Source organism: Rutilus rutilus (assembly GCF_951802725.1).
Source record: "Rutilus rutilus genome assembly, chromosome: 25".
Taxonomy (NCBI): Eukaryota; Metazoa; Chordata; class Actinopteri; order Cypriniformes; family Leuciscidae; genus Rutilus; species Rutilus rutilus.
The window spans coordinates 11,947,667-11,967,994 of NC_140229.1; the positions used below are offsets into that span (position 1 = coordinate 11,947,667).

General features: G+C 38.9%; 1 protein-coding gene across 2 annotated transcripts in view; it reads left to right on the forward strand.

Moving 5' to 3' along the window:
- Positions 1 to 20,328, forward strand: part of opcml (opioid binding protein/cell adhesion molecule-like) — a 159,494-nt gene that overhangs the window by 100,458 nt on the left and 38,708 nt on the right. For both annotated transcript variants that reach the window (XM_084400806.1, XM_084400805.1), the window contains 2 exons: positions 4,570 to 4,802; positions 18,966 to 19,091. In XM_084400806.1, coding sequence (XP_084256932.1) covers positions 4,570 to 4,802; positions 18,966 to 19,091 — 359 coding nt within the window. The remainder of the gene's footprint in view (positions 1 to 4,569; positions 4,803 to 18,965; positions 19,092 to 20,328) is intronic.

The window sequence follows — 20,328 nt, forward strand, 5'->3', positions numbered from 1 at the left end:
CCCCGCTGCCGCGCTGTATCGCCCGCATCAGACATAAGAGATCCTCCTGAAGAGCTTGCTCGTTGTTTGATCACTCAGTAGATTAAACAGCATCAAAACACTCGGCTCCGAAGCAAAAAGCTGAAGTGCAATCGCACCTGCTACTTATTATATACCCACGCTGCGTGGCTCAACAGCTGATGCAAATGATTGCACGCCAATGTGCAATGGCTCGTTTAGTTTCACTCAAAGTAGATTGGCCTCTCTAGCGAGATTCCTATTCGTCGGTCACGACGTACGCAGAGAGTGACTGACTGATAGGGAACACACATTAACCAAAACAATAACATCCCGTATTTAGCCTAATATGACTGAAATAGACCAAGTTCTATAATTAAACAACACCAAAACCAATACATTTTCTGATCATAGACGAGGGGTGAACCAACACAATGAGGATATGCACTTCCCCTTTAAAAACATGGATTTACAATCCATACAGGATTTAGCACGGCATAAAGTTTTTTTTATTATCATTAAAAAGCAGTTATACAACTTCATCGTGATTTCACAAAGTTCCATTATAATCAGTGAAGCTGATATTTACATAACTGCTTTTTATAACAAGAGAATTTGTGCGCGTGTAGAACTCAGAATCCACTCACCACTCAAAACACCGGAGTTTCGCCAATATTCTTTTATTGTGGAGAATCTTTTCCCTCTAAAAGCAATCAGAAGCATATGGAAGCTTGTTTCCGCCACAAAAAAAAAAAAAAAAAAGAAAAGATAATTGCGACTTTTTATCTTACAGTTCTGAATTTATAACATGCAATTGTAACTGTATATCACGCAACTCTGACTTTATAACTTGCATTGTGAGTTTATATCGCAATACGCAATTCTGAGAAAAAATACCTTTTTTTTAATTCGGTGTGGAAACAGCAACTCAATGCTCAATTGCAAACACATGAGGAGAGTATCTGCATGAAAGACCTACAACTGGCATAGTAATGTGCTACAACATTTTTTTTTCCGAAACGGTAAGAAATTAAAATAGATTGAATGTGGAGGATTTTAATTGATGAAAAAGGTGATTGACAGGGTAGTTTACGGTTACAGGATGCACGTAACTAAGCTACAGAGCTGTCCGTTAAAGATGACAAAGTAGTATGTCCCAAAGCTTTCCTACTGTTTTGCTACACACGTACACACTTTTTCTTCACAAAAAGAGTACATACTTTTAGGGCGTAGTATAAGTAGGCAAATTGGGACGCAGCATAAGGCTTTAGGCAGGTGAGGTTTTTTTTCCAGGGTTGGAGCCAAACTCTGCAGGACAGCGGCTCTCTAGGTCCAAACTTGCCTACCCCTGGCCAAGATGATTTCCCTGTCTGATTTCTGATTTGGTGCTCAGCTAGTTTAGCTAGTCATCTAACTGGGTTTCCCCTCTAAAACCAGCAAAACATACCAGTCTGACCAGGCTGGGAATTCAAACTAAGAGGCAGAATGCTGTGAATTTTCATCTGGAAAAATAATGAATGTTAGAATGACATTTAACAGATGTTTTTACAATGTTTAGGATTTAGAATATATGTAAATCCGTTAATTAAGTGTCTGTCAGATGGTTTTAAACAGAAAGGTTTCAGAAAACCTTAATATAAAGGTGCGCTCAGTATTTTTTTCCTCATTAAAACACAGAAATGAATAGTACCTAAATATGTACCTAAATATTTAAAATCAGGTACACTCATGGAATGTTGTTTAATGTTACATATGTATTTGCACAATTTATATACTACTATGTTATTGTTTTTTTGTATTGCCAAGAAACATTGGACCAGTCAGATTCTTTTTTTTATCTATCCATGTGACGCATCATGATAAGTCTGCAAGTCTATTTTTTTTCTATTTAAAGAATACATAAATCTCCAACACATAAAGTAAAAAATAAGCTTTATTCAGACAACATAGCTTTTTTCTCTCTGAATAAGACTGTTGTGGAAAATATTAGTAATCAATCTATGTATTTTAGAACATGCTTGAGTTGAGAAGATATTTCTTCATATAAACGATCTCGCACGAATGTGGCTGACAGTCCATTAGGCTGAAGTGCAAGGGACTGGTGTGACAGAGTCATTAGTTCACTGAATGAGGCCTGATCTCACCGTGTCAATGCTGGATAATGGAGGCTCTACCTTCCAAGAAACACCTCTTACTTTTTAGCACTGAGTGGAAAAATCTATATGCTTTTCCCTCAGCCTTAAATTTAAGTGACAGTCAAATCGAGCACAGTGAGGGTGGTCTTTTTAGCATATTGCATTTATAATGGATCCATTGGTTGATATGCATATGTAAATGTGTGCGGCGGCTGTTTGAAATGGATCGTTATAAATGTATGCATGCTGTTTGATACTGCGTGATGCCATTGCAGTGTTCTGTTTGACCTGCTATTGCATAAACATAAATATTTGTTTATTTGAAGATTCAAATCATGTCCTGGACCTAATTGTTTTAGAAATGTATAATCACCTCCAACACTCGAGCTAAGTTTGTATTAAAATAACTGCAACTTTTTTGCCTTATTTTGTAGGACTTTGCACCCGTTCAACCAGCCACTATGCAAAGTCGTTATCTTGCATATTGCTAATCTAATCTGTCACAGGCAGATGCAGAAATTCAGAGCACGCAATCATCTGTCCCACAGCACCCCTGGAGCAGATGAGGTGTGAACCGTCCTGCTCAGAACGGCCAGAGAAGGTGCCCACGGTGGGATTGGAACCATGACCTTCCTATTCACAGTGCAAGGCTTTCACCAATAAGCCACTTAAAATGTAACTTTTGAACAGAAAATTAACTTTTGCCGCAGCCTCCATCATGCTAATGTCATTATATTGGTGTTTCAGGCTAAGTTTGTCTCTTTCAGCCAGAATAAGGGTATAAATCCATACACTTATCTACTAGACACATATTGGGACATGATGAACAGTGCAGTTTTGGAAGATGGAGGGTGCTGCATACAGAATTAATGTGCGTAATAACATTTTGCGGGACGTTTTTCTTAGTTATAAGAATTTTTTGGTATGGAGGGGAAAGCAAGCATTAATTTGAGGGAAATTAGGCCCACAGCACCAAGATGTTAAAATATGAACAGTAGATTTTGCATCACTTTTAAGGTGTTAAGGCCAAGCATAGAGCGACTGTGCGGTTATTTTTAGACTGAAACTTTAAAAAAAATCCATTCTATTGTTTGAATGTACACAGTGATTCCCAAGCAAAAACTGCAGAGCATGCATGATTATAGACCGGAGCTTAATCTTGTGGTTTTCAATGGTTCAAATCCTCTGCAAGCTCTCTTGCGCTCCAGCACTCTGCATAGATTAACAGAGTCTGAATGAGCTTTTCCCTTTGAAGAATATCCTGAGAAAGCATTCACTTCACACTTGCAATTGTTGCCCTCCAGATTTGCCAAAAGAGCGCTCTCTTGTTGACTAATTTTCAGAGCCGGGAAAATCACCAGTAAAGGGTCTGATAATCCATTTACTGATTTTGACCTTGAGCGTGAAGCCCTCTTAAAGACTAATATGAATTACTGCAGTGTTTTGGCATGCTGACGTGAACGGTGTGGCAATGGTGTTTTGAAAATTGATGTCATTGATGAAAACCATGTCAACACAGCACATTTTGTGCCATTGTTAGGTCTATAGCAAATAACTATTGACAAATAAACCAAATGCCAGATATCAAGTGAATCAACCATGAAAACTGTGTGTTACTTTTGAGAAAGTACATTTCTGTGCATGCGATTATGGCCTCCGTTTTTTAATATGTAGCTCTGACTTTCAATTAGTCCTAACCTTTAGAGCCGTCACTCAAAAGTTTAGAAAAGGGTAAAAAAGATAAGTATAGTGAACGCCTCTAGGTCTTTTTCTGCAGTTTTAAGAAATGTCCTTTCCTGTGAAGGAGACAAATGTAGTGTCATATCCAGATTCTTCTTAACTGAAAGGTGGCTATTGCCCAGAATTGCTCTAATTTTTTCTCACGGCTATTTAAAATGGATAAGATGAAAAGCTATTGTCATTTTCCAACTGGTTTTCAAGATATGTAATAGAAAAGGAGAGAAAAAGGACAGATATATATTTTTATATTACCTGTTGCCTTGTCACATGTTGTTTCTTTTGCATTCTAAGGAAGGAAGCGAAGTGATATTATGGGCATTATGATATTTCTCCAGTAAAGTCTTTGAATTGAAGGTTGGACCTTGGGTTTGGACTCCAGGGTTGCGTCTAGAATATAAATCATTGTTTTCTTAGCTTTTTCTTCAAAAAGAAGTCAGCTTGACCTTTTCCTACTGTTAAAAAGTCGTTAAGAAAGTGTAGCACATAATTGAACATGCTGTCCCAATATGACTTCTTCATTTAAACTATAACACTTTGACTTTCATTATAGTTCCTCAAAATATATCTGAATCATTTCAAACTGAGCTGTTAAATTGCGTAATAATGCCTTCTTGTGTACGACTGAGGATCTTATTTTTTAAATGTAACGTACAGCAAATAATCATGTTTTTCTTCTTCTGTTTGTGTCGTTCAACAGATGCAGTGTTGACAACAAAGTATCACGGGTGGCATGGCTCAACCGAACCACTATCCTCTTCACAGGGAATGAAAAATGGTCGTTGGACCCCCGGGTGGTCCTACTAAACACAGCAGTCACTGAATACAGTATAAAAATCCAAAACGTGAACTTATACGACGAGGGACCGTACGTATGTTCTATCCTTACGAACAAGAAACCAGAATCGACAAAAGTGCACCTCATTGTACAAGGTAAATCTTAAGAGGATTTTTTCATGTCTTATAAAGTGAAATCTTTACATCACATGATGGGTGGATGAGGAAACCCTGTCAAAAACTAGCTTCGCATTGGTTTGGGATTTTGTGGACATTTCGGTGTGTGTAAATAACGGTTGACAAACAACTTTGATTCTCCTTTTCTAGGCTGATGTAATTAAATGAAACTCAGCAGATGTGACTCCTGGTGATGAAATTGGGGTTTAATCTGGGTGTAATTTCAAAATCGTTGATGGATATTGATTGAAGACGTGCAGCCCAGAGAGCAACAGAAAAACTGAGCAGATGCTTTGTTTTCTCCTCACTAAATCAAGTGTCAATACTCAAACCTTTGTTAGGATTTACAGTGCAGTCAATTGCCTTCATATCTGTAAGCAAAAAAATGATTAATGTCGCATATGGCCAAATCTATCCCGGCTTGGGGTACACAATTCTGAAATGTGGCAAACACCATTTTTATCATGTTTCTCAGACCATCTGTGGAGTCAGAAAAAGTGTCAGATTTTCTATGTTTCAGCGAGGGAAAAAAGTGTTTTGGTTAATAAAATGGCGCTTTATCAAATGCTCATTAACCTTTAGTACTTTGCCCTGACACTAATCACTGCAGGCTTAAATAACTGAACAAATAGCTTATTTTTTTCCTGATTAGAAACACAAAGCGTAAATTGGAGTTTGACTCGCCTGTTCAGTTCCCGCTTAACCTGCAATTCAATTGATTATTAAGTCTTTATCACAGTTTTAATAAATCAATCATTCGCCTTCCTTGTTTTATCGTGCAGTTCAACACTCTGCATCTACATGGCACAACATAAACATGCTGGAGTCTGTGTTGTTGCACTCAAAAGTGCACTTAAGATATTGAATTGTTTGCAGCGCTCCTTTTCCCTTACACCCTATGGTTGCATGCTGAGTGGTCTACAATTTCCGCCTAGTGTTCTTGAGAATGGATCTGAGAGCTTTCTGAACAGATGGGGCCTCAGTGTGTCTTTACTGTAATGCTTTGTCTCAGCTTTGTTAAATCTTGCCGCGCTCAGCTAAAGTCTGCCTACACAAACTGTAGCGCCCTGTCTATTCCTGTCATCAAGTGTGGCTCTATTTCTCTTAAACCCTTAGCCTCTGAAGCTTGTTATTGCCTCATCTCTGCTAAAAAATCAAAGAACGCCTACGGTAGCGTTCTCACATATCTCGCTTGACATCTGCGTGCTTGTTTTTAAGTGTCCTAACATATTTCACACTTGCTCTCGTTCCGGTTTTAGGTCACTCATTAGCATTTCACGAACAGGACAGTGTTCCATTCGATTTTGCATTTGTCGTCCTGTAGCATATCAGCGCTACATCTATTTATGTGGTTGATGACTGCAGCTGGAAGTATGTGTCTCTGTAAATGGCCTCATCGTCTTCCGCGGTATCGATCGGATGCATCGATCAGATGAAACGCGAGAGGAGACATGCGACGCGTTAGCGTCCAGCGCAATTTGAAACCTGAGGTTTTCCTCTGAGCTCCTTCTCTGAGGTACACAAAGCATTATTCTTATTAAACCACTACATGGAGAAGACAAATGAAGGTCATTATAGTCTAGGAAGGAAAAAATATTCTTATTTTATACTTGCATTTAGCGGAACATTGCTGCTGAAAAAAAGCTGGGAAAAGCTGACAGCAAACTATCTAACTTGTTTGTAGATTTGTAGATTCACTTTAAAGTAACACTTCTGGAGAGAAGAATCATTTTGATATCATGTAGGTTTGTTGAAATGAAAAGCAATAGCTATTTTAGTTATTGCTACATTTGCGACTCAGCAGAGACAAAATATCCATCAGCATTGTTTTTGGTGAAAAGCGATCGCACAGTATATGACTAAATATGATATCCAGCTTCAGTTTCAACATATTTTTGTGATATAATAAATCTGTTTTTTATCTCTCAGGCGTATGTGTACTGAAGCACAGTGCACGAAAAATCAAAAAGATAAATACAACATTTTTAGTTTATGAACCGAGAAATACAGCTCAGTGTAATTTTATTTCAGGTATCTCTAACCCAAACCCTGCTCTCAACTGAAGTGTCTTTTAAATTAATATCAAAATGTCTAAGGTAAGGTAAGGTAAGCAGACTAATATGAGATCATGGGTCCATGATTTGCATTTTTGTGGTAGGTACAGCACATTAGCTTGTTTCAAGGTCACAGGGTAGTGAGATCTGTAATGGATGAGCTCACAAAATTGTGTTTTGTCTCTCTCAGCTAGCATCAAAAGAGCAGACATACACAGGTGGTGTGTAGACCGAAGTTGGCTAGAATGGGGCTGTTGAAATGAACTCACTCACAGCCAATTTGGCCCTGTATTCTCATTGAAGAATATCTCCAGTGTTTGGTCTATCACTTCTTCACCAGTGTCATCTAATGATCATTAAAAACAGTATATGCTTTGTTTAGAACCCAGGTAATCATAATTGTACCGGCCAGCCAAAATGAATGATTTCATTGTTGCATATTTGTGTTTCATAGAGCAGTGATATATGGGTGGCCTATATGCAGAATATGACGTAAAGGCCATCTCCTGATTCTTGAAAGAGAAACGTTTTAGAGCACGGTCAAGGTCACGACAATGTTGATGATTTTAAATGGAGAACTATTGTCCTTGTTATATCAACAAAACCGCTTTGCTTTTTTTCCCGAATAACAATGAAAACAAGTACAGAAACAAAGAAACAGTGAGACGACTCCCAAGACGTCATTGCACAGAGGATTTGTTCAGACAAACACAAAAGCACAGACTTGAGCAAACACATTTGAGTGATGCTTTGATGCCAGATGAAATTATGAATCCTCACTACAAATTACCATCTAAACTAATGAGAGAAGTGTTGTTATTTTCAGATTTTTGCAAAGATTATTATTAATTTTTTTTTTTTTTTTACCTGCCAATCCCAGTTTTCAAGATGTTTCTCCATCTGCTTGAAGATGATTTTGATAAACAGAACATGGTATACATTTGTTAGTTCTCACCTGTTTTTTCTCCAGGATTGATTGGGCATCAAATGGCAGCCCAATACAGATTTGCTTTTTTTTTTATATATATACAAAATAAAACAAAAATGTGCTTAAAATGAAACATGGGGATTTTTATCGTAATTTATTCATATTTACTTTTCCACATTTAATATTTGTAACACTTTACAAAAAGGTTTCATTAGTTAACTACATTATTTACATAAACTAATAATGAACGTCTCGGTTACGTATGTAACCCTCGTTCCCTGAGTAGGGAACGGAGACGTTACGTCAGTGACGACGAATGGGGTTTCGCTTAGAAAGCCTATCACCTTCGATATTGGAAAACGAGCCAATGGCAATGAAATGCCATGGGTCTGCGGAATTTGCATAGCGTAACTCAGTGCCAACCCGAAGGGGTGGGGACTTAAAAATACACATATGAGCCAGAAGTGGGCTGTATATGGAGAAACACTGGGGTGTCCAGCCGCAGGTGGAATGTTTCAACCCCAGGGGTGGCAAGGTGGCTTGCCAAGGGAAAGACACATGCTCGGAGAGGCTTACAGTGGAAATACACATGTGGGGGTCGCCCAGAGGGGGAACCATGCACATGGAGGCACCTGGCCAAGCGCGAAAGGAGGAACTCAGGGCTTATCAGGCTCACCTGAGGAGAATATCTCGTATCCCGTCCTTGGAGAGGAATGGCGAGCAAGCGAAGACACCTGAGCAGAATCTAGTACCGGCTGGTTGAAGCGAGTACATGAGAAGAAACTGGCTCCACTCGGAGATTGTAGAATCTCGCGAATGTGTTGGGTGTCGCGCAGCCTGCAGCTCTGCAGATGTCTGTTAGCGAGGTGCCATTCGCTAGAGCCCAAGAGGAGGCCACACTCCGAGTGGAGTGGGCCGTCACACCAAGGGGGCATGATCGACCTTGCTGCTGGTATGCCAAAGCAATGGCGTCCACTATCCAGTGAGACAACCTTTGCTTGGAGAGAGCCTTTCCCTTCAGCTTCCCACCATAACAGACAAAGAGCTGGTCTGATGTCCTGAAACACTGCGTTCTGTCTACGTAAGCACGGAGGTGCGTACTGGACAGAGCAGTGCCAAGGCTGGGTCTGCCTCCTCCAAGGGCAGCGCTTGCAGGTTCACCACCTGATCTCGAAAGGGAGTGGTGGGAACCTTGGGCACATATCCAGGCCGGGGTCTCAGGATCACGTGAGAGTTAGCCGGCCCGAATTCCAGGCACGCTTCGTCAACCAAAAATGCCTGTAGGTCCCCTACCCTCTTGATGGAGGCCAGTGCAACCAGGAGCGCTGTCTTAATTGACAGGAACTTAAGCTCCACTGATTGCAGAGGCTCGAAGGGAGCACTCTGCAGGGCAGTTAAAACCACTGAGAGGTCCCAAGAGGGTACGAGAGGAGGACGAGGAGGATACAGTCTCCTCGCTCGCCTCAGGAACCTGATGATCAGGTCGTGCTTTCCCAGGGACTTATCTTCAACTGCATCGTGATGTGCGGCAATAGTGGCAACATACACTTTGAGGGTGGAGGGAGACAGCCTTCGCTCCAACCCTTCCTGCAGGAAGGAAAGCACTACACTGATCGGGCATTTCATGGGGTCTTGTTGTTTGGAAGAACACCAGTTGATGAAGAGGTTCCACTTCAACGCATAGGCATGTCTCGTGGGCGATGCTCTAGCGGAAGTGATGGTAGCCACCACCGCTGGTGGTAGGGTACTCAAACCTGCCTCATAGGGTGCCATAGGGTGCCCCATCTCTGAAAAAGGAGGTCCTTCCTCAGAGGAATTGGCCAGGGAGGTGCTGTCGTGAGGAGTACTAGTTCGGAGAACCAGGTCCGGTTGTGCCAATAAGGGGCAACCAAAATGACCTGCTCCTCGTCCTCCCTGATCTTGCACAGGGTCTGTGCAAGAAGGCTCACTGGGGGAAACGCATACTTGCGTAGGCCCCGTGGCCAGCTGTGCGCCTGTGCATCCGTGCCGAACGTGCCCTCGGTCAGGGAATAGAACAGGTCGCAGTGGGACGAGTCGTGGGAGGCAAACAGGTCTACCTGTGCGTCCTCGAACTGATCCCAAATCAGCTGAACCGTCTAGGGATGGAGTCTCCATTCTCCAGGGAGAGGCCGAAGCCGAGACAGCTCGTTGGCCGCACGGTTCAGGTCTCCCGGGATATAAATGGCTCGAAGCGAACTCAGATGCTTCTGACTCCATATGAGGAGGTGGCGGGCGAGTTGCGACATACGGCGGGAGCGTAGACCACCTTGATGGTTGATGTACAGTACTGTAGTACGTGCTGACCCCTGAGCAACGCACGGAAGTGGTGCAGGGCGAGACGTACAGCCAGCAACTCGAGGCAATTGACATGCCAAAGGCGCTGGGGTCCTGTCCAGGAGCCCGCGGCAGCATGTCCATTGCACATGGCGCCCCAGCCCGTGGTGGAGGCATCTGTTGATACAACAACATGCCTGGAAACTCATTCTAAGGGCACTCCGGCGCGTAGAAAACTGAGGTTCGTCCACGGGGTGAAGGTCTGACGGCAGGCCGGAGTCACTGGAACTCGGAGTGTGCCGTGATGCCATGCCCACCTCGGGACTCGATCGCGAAGCCAAAGCTGAAGCGGTCTCATATGAAGCAATCCGAGCGGCGTTACTGCGGCTGCGGATGCCATATGCCCCAGGAGCCTCTGAAATAGTTTTAGCGACCGAGTCGAGAAGGGGAACAAGGGCTGCCTCGACGACCTTCGTGAAGACGCGAGGAGACAGGGCTAGCCCGAATGGGAGAACCGCGTACTGGTATGCCTGCCCCTCGAAAGCAAACCGTAGAAACGGTCTGTGTCAAGGTAAAATGGAGACATGGAAGTAGGTGTCCTACTGACCCTGGGTCAGTCCTGCCCTCGTGCATGTCCTTGAGCATCTGGCCATGTTGCCGGCGTACTTCCTTATATACCCACGAGGTGGGGCGGAGTTACGCTATGCAAATTCCGCAGACCCATGGCATTTCATTGCCATTGGCTCGTTTTCTAATATCAAAGGTGATAGGCCTTCTAAGCGAAACCCCATTCGTCGTCACTGACGTAACTCGTAGTGACCACGAAAAGGGAACTGCACTTCTACAGCATTTATTAATCTTTGTTAATGTTAATTTCAACATTTACTAATACATTATTAAAATCAAAAGTTGTATTTGTTAACATTAGTTAATGCACTGTGAATTAACATAAACAAACAATGAACACAATTAGAACGTTTATTAGATGTTTAACTAACGTTAACAAAGATTAACAAATGCAGTAACAAATGTATTGCTCATGGTTAGTTCATGTTAATTCATACATTAACTAATAAAACCTTATTGTAAAGTGTTACCAAAATATTTAATATAATTTGATAATTAGATGTATATTTTTTGTTGATATAACAGTGAAAAACTTTCTGTAGACAATAAGTCACACATCCCATTTAAAAAAAAAGATTGTGGTCGACACATAGACTTCCTTCTTTATCCTTCAATATATATTTACCATATACTTGTTGGATTTTTTTTTTTTTTGTGTGTGTTTTTTACAAATGTAGGCATTTATTAATTTGGCTAGTTTCTACCAAGTAACAAATTCAGGATTCCAATGCAGTTTGGAAAAGTATGGAAAAAGAAAATAGAAATTAGTTTTCTAAAATATAAAATTAAGAATCTCTAAAAATAAATGTATGATGCAAGCAGAGTGATTTCATGGCAAAAGTTTCGTGATCTTGTGTGAAATTTGAGCCTGGAAAAGAATGGAATTTTGAAATGGAAAATGTATAGGAACCCTGCTAATTAATTAAAGATTGATTCAACATACAAAGATAAACGTCAGCCATAAAAGTTAAAAGTGCCCTTTTAAAAGTTAATAAGTCTGTTTATTATTCTAATAATGGGCAATTAAATGGTTAGTTGCATTTAACACATTTTTATTATTTATTTATTTACAATAATTTTGTTCAGATTTAAATAGTGTATTTGTTTATGTATTCATAATTATTTATTAATAATATTAATTGTATATTTTGTTAATAATTTGTTTATTTTTATTAACAATAATATAATTATTTTTTAATTTTTAATTTATTTGAGAATGTTTTTTTTTTTTCTTTATACAGATTTTTCTAAAGCAGATAAAATAAAAAAAATTAAAAAAAAAGATTAAAACCGTCCTTCACCTTCCTCAGTGTGCAAGCCAAAGGTAGAGGATGAGATGCCAGTGCAGGTAAGCAGAGGCATATGTAGGCCATGCGGGAAGTCCAAGACTGTTAGCAAGCGAAGAAACGGTGAGGATAAGAAGCAAAGTGCGACTCAAGTGGGAAAAGGGGAAGGATGAATACGGCTCAGAGCTGGTAGTGCATCAAAGGTGATGATCACACTCCATATGTTCTATTAGCTGGAGGTCTTCGCAGGAGGCGAAGAGGCTCATCAGAAGTTTAGCTTGCATTGGAGTTTACAGTTATTTGAGGTGGAGCAGGAAACAAAACAAATGTGGTGTTTTGTGAAGAACACCTTAGCTGCATTCCAAAACCTAGTTAGTTTTCGTTAGCGCTATTTGTGTCGCTTATGAGGTTCTGACATTGCCGTCTTCAGTAGAGCTGCTTATTGCTGAATTGAACTGGTTTCATTTACATAATTATTGAACTGAATTGAATCAACACTGAACTGAACTGAGCTGAATAATGACACTATTGTCTTGCTACAGCTGCTTTACAGCAGAATTTGAATCTCTCTCATATTTGATGAAGTTTGCATCATTGATTCTGTTAATACTGCGAAGCTGTTATGATTTTTGTTGCATATAGCGCTATAAAACATAAGTTGGCTTGACTTGAATTGATTTCGGATGCTCTCTAGGTAGGCAGGGAGCTCACTAGGTTTTGGAGCTCTTGAATGTTCATCCAAATCAAAGCACCTTTGTTGCACCATTTCATTAAAATCGTTCAACATGTATTACCTGATGAGCAGGATGTCATAAAGACTTATGTATCACAGGGCAAAAGCATGGCAATTTAATTAGATGGCCGCGCAAACAACAAGCAGGATTATCGTCTTTCGTTTGCTCAAGTGTAATGATGTGTCTCTGTTTTAGATTAGTCTCGAACTTTCTCCTTCCATGGGGAGAAGGATAAGACGGCCTCTCAATTCACTGCACATTTGTGTAATAAGCTTCGCCTCTTGTTACTGGATTGAGGAGTAGCTCTTTGCCTCATTTTAAAGCAGTAATGAGCCATTGGAAAGATTCAGTACGGTTATGAGAATATAAATGGGAGGACAAAACCAGTGCAATTTGCCAGGGTGACACATTAGCAGCAGCTAAATCACCAGAGGCAGTGCAGGGATCTGCTATTCACCCACTGAGTTCTGTGGGTGCCCTGCCTTCTGCTTCAGTTATTTTAACCCTCTGCGAGTTTGAATATACAAGTGAAAATACAGGTTTTGTGGGAGACTGTGGGAGTTTGGACACATGAGGCAGGAAGCAAACCACATTTAGAAATGTTCCGCTATTGTATAGCTAAAATAGTACTGTTGAGGCTTGGTATTAGAATCTGCATCTGCATGTTTAAACATTCAAACATCTCTAAATATTAGCCACCAGAGAATTAATAGTCTAGATCTATCCATCCATCCATCCATCCATCCATCCATCCATCCATCTAAAATGGACCAGACTTTATGCCAATAACAAAACACCAGTCTAATGAATAACTGTCGATAATGAGGCACAGTTGATACTGCTTTTATCAACCTTGAAACAGTGTCATTGTGAGTGTTTGAGCTATTTCAGCCACAGCAGTGCCAGTCAGATGTGATAGAGATGGGATTGCAGTGCTGTGATTGCTTTTCTCCACAACTGTAATAACTGAAAGCGGCTAAACGAGCTGCTCTCTTCAGAAGCGAGAGACCTGTAGCTTGCTCTGATGGCACAATGCGACTCATTAGTATTGTTATTAGAAAGGAGTGAAGAGGCAATCACTGCACAAAACACACCATAATGTTCACTCTGCATGTGTTATATGAAAACACCCTAGTTGTTTGATTTCCCCATTGAGCTAAGAACAAACCACCAATATTAAAAATAATAAATAAATCCATGCAGGCAGACAAGGGTAGTCATATAATATGTAATGCACATTGGTCTAAATGTGATTTACAGTTTTCTTTCTTTATGGACTTTCTAATGGAGCATTTAAAAGACATTTAGATAAAAAAAAAAAAAAAAAAAATTACAGGTTTCTCTGGCTGTCTTGCCTTTTCCTCAGAGATCTATTAAAAGCTTTTCTCATGCATAAGAACAAGGTGAATGATATGCTAAATGCTCTGAAACATTCCTGACAATATGTAAAACCCACAGGCATCAGTGACTTGACATTGCAATCTTTTAGACATTGAGACGTACTGTAGGCTTTTGGTGGTATTTTCATCGCTGTAGTTTTACAGCATAGTCTACAATGATTGACGCTGTCACTCCATAGTGACGGATGAAAAAACGATTCCAATACATTTTTCAATTTGATGATTGACACCTTTTTGACCAATGAATTCTCCAAGGATATAGGCTTTGTCATTTCAGAATAGGAAGCCACATTGAAATTGATTGCTGCCAGTCTTTATCCTTTAAGAGATCTCAAGGGAAAACACAAGCATCTTGGTTGACTGCTCTGTGTCAGTGGCAAAAACTTTTCTGTCATATTGCTTTGAACTGGCCTTCATTATAGAGACTTATTAGCAGCTGCAAAATATATTTTGAAGTTTCTATAGTTTGCTTATTTGGTAACACTTTACAATAATGATACATCTGTTATCATCAGTTAACTACATGAACTAACAGTGAAGCTTTTATGTTAATTTCAACATTTACTAAACATTATTACATTATCAAAATCAAATTTGTGTCTTTTAACATTATTTATTGGACCTTAGCTAACATGAACTAACTATGAACATTTGACGTTGACAAAGGTTTTATAAATACTGTAACAAAGGAATTGCTCATTGTCAAGTGTTACCATGCTTACTTTAGAAAACGCAAGAATAAAGAATTTAATGAAACAAATATGACTTCTAGTGACATTTCCTTACTTTGATAATCTTTCACTTTCAGAAAGACTTATTGGAAGTAGGGGTGTAGCAATTTATCGTGTCACAATATATCGCAATACAAAAATGCAACAATATGTATCGTGGATAGTGACAATATGTACTGTGTATAGTTCACCCCAAAAATTCAAGTTTTCAGAGTTTTACAGTCAGTACTACATTACAGTGTTATATATAATGTTGAATATAATGTATAATAATGAAATGGGGGAATATTTTTGGGTCCTGATAATGTCAAATGTCTTATTTTACCAGTAAAAAGAGGTCTACATTATTTTAAATATATCTAGTCAGTGACGAGTGCAAGCATATTCATCTGAAATATTTTTATTCTGGTGTCACCATTGTCCTGTGAATTGGGTTATTAGCACCAAGTCCAAGCCTATTCATTTACACCCACAATGTACCAAATTTAGCATTTTAATCAACTGTAAATTTTTTGTTAACCTTTTACCAAATGTCTTGGAGTATCGCAATAATACCGTACCGTGAGTTCAGTATTGTGATATGTATCGATTCGTGTCATGAGGGTATCATTACACCCCTAATTGGAAGATAACATTTTTTATTTTATTTATTTTTTTATGCAAAACTCAAACTATGGAATTATTGTGCTATGCATTTTTGTCTTTCATAAGCTTACTACAAAAATGTATTTGTAACAATATTTTGAAGGCTGCTGCTTTTCTAGTCCTTTGTTGCAGTTTTATATATGCTTTAGTTTTCAGCATTGCATCAGGAGGCAGCTCTTTTTCTCATTTTAAAGAGCAGTAATGAGCCATTGGAAAGATTCAGTAGGGTTATGAGAATATAAATGTAGAGCCGAAGCCAGTGCAATTTGCCCGCGTGGAACATTAGCGGCAGCTATATCACCAGAGGCAGCTTAAGAATTAGTTTTTCTCCCACTGATTTCTGTGGGTTTCCTGCCTTTTGCAGTTATTTTAGTCCAATGCATGTCCAATTATAAATACAGGTATTGCTCAGAGATGGAGGGAATTTGGACAGTATAAGATACTCCATCATGAACTTGAGGGATGGTTGAGCCTTGTCAGTTGGCAGAGAAGTGATGGATTGATTTTCAACAGTTTACCACAAACACACACAGTCATGAGGAGAGGTAACTTGAGTTATATAACTCCACTTGTGTGTCTGTTTGGAAAATGTTAGCATAGTCTTTTTCTTGTTCATGCTCTGAACTCTGTCCTCTCTCATTTTTGAGAAGCTCAAACTGGCCTGTTTGAAACAGTGGCCTGAATTTGGGATTCATGGTTAGAAAGCCGAAGCCATCCATTATAGATTGAGATACAGGGATGAAACAATACCTTTGATGTAAGGGAGGGAAGTGGTGAGAGCACAAGGAATGTGGGATGGTGAAAAGTACAGTGACTCAAAGAAAGTGCTCATCACAGGATGAAATATTCACCAGAGAGAAGCGGAGGGCTTTCTTGCACATCTTTTACTGTGATTGTGGTCTCTGGAATATTGCAGAGGTATGGTCATTGTGTTTACCTCTCATTATATGTACAAACACATACGCACATAGCAGTGTTGGGGTTTATCTTTTCAGTGGCTGTTTCTTTAAATCAAAACTAATCCCTGTTTGCTTTTTACTACTGTAATATCCAAGCAGAGAATTGTACTTAAATGTGTAATTTAATGTTTTCTTAACTTAAAGGGGTCATATGATGATATTTTAAAAGTACATCATTTTGATTATTGGAATATCATCATATGACCCCTTTAAGTGTGAAAAAAAATAAATAAAAAAATGTTAACCAATTCAATGATATATCTTTTTTCACATACTGTACATTATTGCAACTCCTCTATTTCCAGTCTGTCTGAAACACGATGATTTCTACAAAGCCCCTCCTTCTGAAAAGCTCAGAGTGCTCTGATTGGCCAGCTGACCCAGTGCATTGTGATTGGCAAAACACCTCAAAAGTGTGCGTCGGAAATGTAACGGAAATGTAATTTTATTTTTATTTTTTACAATTATTTAGTGAAGTTGTAGTTTATCTCTATGCTTAATGCTGTCACCCTGAGATAAAAAACTTGATAACCAATACGTATGTGTTTGTGTGTGTGTGTGTATATATATATATATATATATATATATATACTTTTTTGTACAATATTTTTATTTTATTTTACAGTTTCAACACTGTTGGATAGAAAATATAGAATATATTGTATTCTATATTGTATATATTGTTGTATAGAATATGTATAGAAAATGCAGACAAATATATTCAGACACGCACATACACACATTTGCTTTTGAATGATGATTTATTTTTGCCAGTTTTGATCCTTCGACCTTGTGCCACACACACACAAACACACAAACTCACCAAAGCTGTAGTAACTCACGAAACAAATTTTTTGAAGTATTTTCAATTTTATTACAGGCAGAAAATGATTGTTCTGCAATAAAAAATTAATTAGTCCCATCAGGACTTTCCTCCTGCTGTTATGATTTGATAGATAAGACACAATTTTGTCATACACTGGTGGCTGACGTGGATAACTGGATTTATTTAAAACAAAATTAATTTATGTTTTCCATTACACATTTGTCTGAATCATTGCCATTAATATGCTAACTATTTAATGTCATGTGAGCAAATCAGCAGAAAAATTGCAGAAACTTACTGGAAGTCTCTGACCTCAGTATCTGTATTAGCAGATGTGTTGTGCTCGCAGACCAGGCTTTTTTTGCAGGTCAGTTATTCAGTCATATTGGAGTGTGTATGTGCATGCGTGTGTGTCTGCGTGCGTGCGTGCGCGTGTGTGTGCGCATGTGTGTGCGCGTGTGACATCCTTTGAGAAAATTCTGGTGCCTGCGTGGATGCTTCACTAAAACTTCAGTAAACAAAATTTTCCATAAAATATTTACTTTTCCAGCAAACATAGATAGCAGGCGCTCCCGTGTGAGGCAGGCCTGATAGGACGCCAACTAAATAATATCTCTCTGAAATACTGGCTGGCTGGTTTATTCAGACTAAAACATGGAACACAGTCAAGGAAACTGACAGACTGTCTGGGTACCACTTCCAGTTTCAGTCAAGTTATAAACAACATTACCTTAACAGAGCATGACCTGCTCATCTCATCACGTCAATCAAGCGACTGCATGTAATACTGAGGCACTAATGCGTTGTTCTAATGAAGATTTATTGAAGTTTAAAGAACCATTTGATTGACAATATGAAGTAAGAAATCTACAATCAATTAAAATACTGTATGGTTCTAAAATGGGAAAGATTTCAAAACTCAAGGTGGGGTAACACTTTACATCAAATCAATGTTAGAGGATATCCACCGAATTGAAATGTTGTCAGAATTTTTGGAGAGAACAGGCATTGGATTCCAGAATCTTAAAATCATATCATTCCCCAGTCTCTATGGATGGGAGAAAAATATTATATATATAATACTTTTATACTTTAATACTTTTTTGATCAAATAAATGCAGCCTATAGGTGAGCATAAAGCTGAGAACACACTACATGACTGCTGACTGGGTATTTTCCAGTTGACCTCAGTCAGTGTATACAGTCGGTGGTTAACTTTTTCCCTGCCAGCTTATGTTGCATTATTGTTTGTATTTCTGTTGCTTTGTACACTGCTTGTATTATGTTTGTTTTTCTTTGTAAAATCATACAACCCAATAAAATATGAATAACAGCATGCCCTGGAATATTGTTGCAAGACTTTTGCATAAGAATTTTCTAGGGAACAGAGAAAATGTGGTTGTAACTTGCATCTGCTGCTTGAAAGTTGCATAAGTGAACACAGTTCAGCCTTACACATCTATTAAATCCTCCCCATAGGACTCAATAGTGAAAAATACACTCCTGATCAAAGTGACTTCAACAATAAGTCGAAAACATCCTCTGGGTGTCATGATTGTTTTGCTCATTGATGATTAATCACTTAAGTGCCACAATTGAAAAAGTTGTATCAAATGTGTGATTACAATGTTGCAATATTTTTTTTTTTTTTTTGCAGTTCCTGCCAGGATTGTAAACATATCCACAGATGTTTCGGTGAACGAGGGCAGTAATGTAAGCCTTGTGTGTCTGGCCATCGGAAGACCTGAACCCACCATTTTGTGGAAATTCCGTACTTCAAAAGGTAATGTTTGACTTTAAATTAACTCATAAAGACTTATTTTATTTGCAGAAGTCTTCCTTCATGTTGCAGTGCTGTTTATAGAAAATATAGCAATCATCTTGGCAATTATATTTCTTAAAGGGATAGCTGACCTAACATTCTGTCATCATGGACTGTCAAATTATTATTCAAAATTTCTCCTTTTGTGTTCCACGGAATAAAGAAAGAAAGACATACATTACAGTTTGTAATGACATGAAGGTAAAAAAAGATTCTATATTGAAGATGGTCGTGGGCTGAATTCATAGGGCTGAATTATATCTTGTTTCTTGAGAGAGATTACCTAATTTTGGTATGCAAAAGTTTTTATGTTAATAGCTCATTTTCTATTCATCAGTAGGTTGCAGCTCCACACATCAACCTTTATACTTTCCTTTCAATTAGATATTTAGAAACATGTAAAATTTTAGTTGAAGGAAGTAAATCTAGGGCAATTTTTTGAAGGGGTTTTGGATCTGACATCAAATAATGTCAAGCAGTCTCAGAACAGCTGAGTAAATCCCTCACGTTTACTGTGTATGCATGTCTTCCTCCACTACCCGACTTCCAGGACACTGGCTGCATTTTAATTCATCTGTTATAATGGAAACCATGGCTGTACACGTGTCAGGCAAGAAAAGAAAAGATTCAGCCGGCAAAATCACTTTGCAGAGAAAGCAATATAAAAGTCTGTGCACGGGGTGTCATTTAATGTCAGACAGCTTGCAGGAATAAGACGTTATCTGTGTTGACATTTATGTGTAAGGCCTAATGAAAGAAATAAGATGTGAGGGATGTTTCTTTCTCTTTTCTGTCAACTTTTACAGCTGAAGTAAAAACTTGATTATTCATTTTTCTGGATTGTTCAGCAGCTCTGTTGACATAGCTAAATGTTGATCTTCTCCAATCACAGAATCCCAAAGATAAACTGAAATTTGAGTATCTAAATAAAAATAATCTTTTCATTCCATGAATTGCACAATGGATCATGTGAGATTGAGATTCTGCAGCCACTGATCTAGAGTCAGCTTTTTCCATCCAACTTATAGTTAAAGGGACACTCCACCCATTTGCATTAAGCTTTGCATTGTTAGAAACCCAGTCATACTATTGAATGGTCGTGCAACACTCTCTAATTTTCCCCTGAGACGGGAGAAATCCGTTATTTACCTTTTACACTTCCTCCTACAATGACGCAAAAATCGTCATTTTGCGTCAT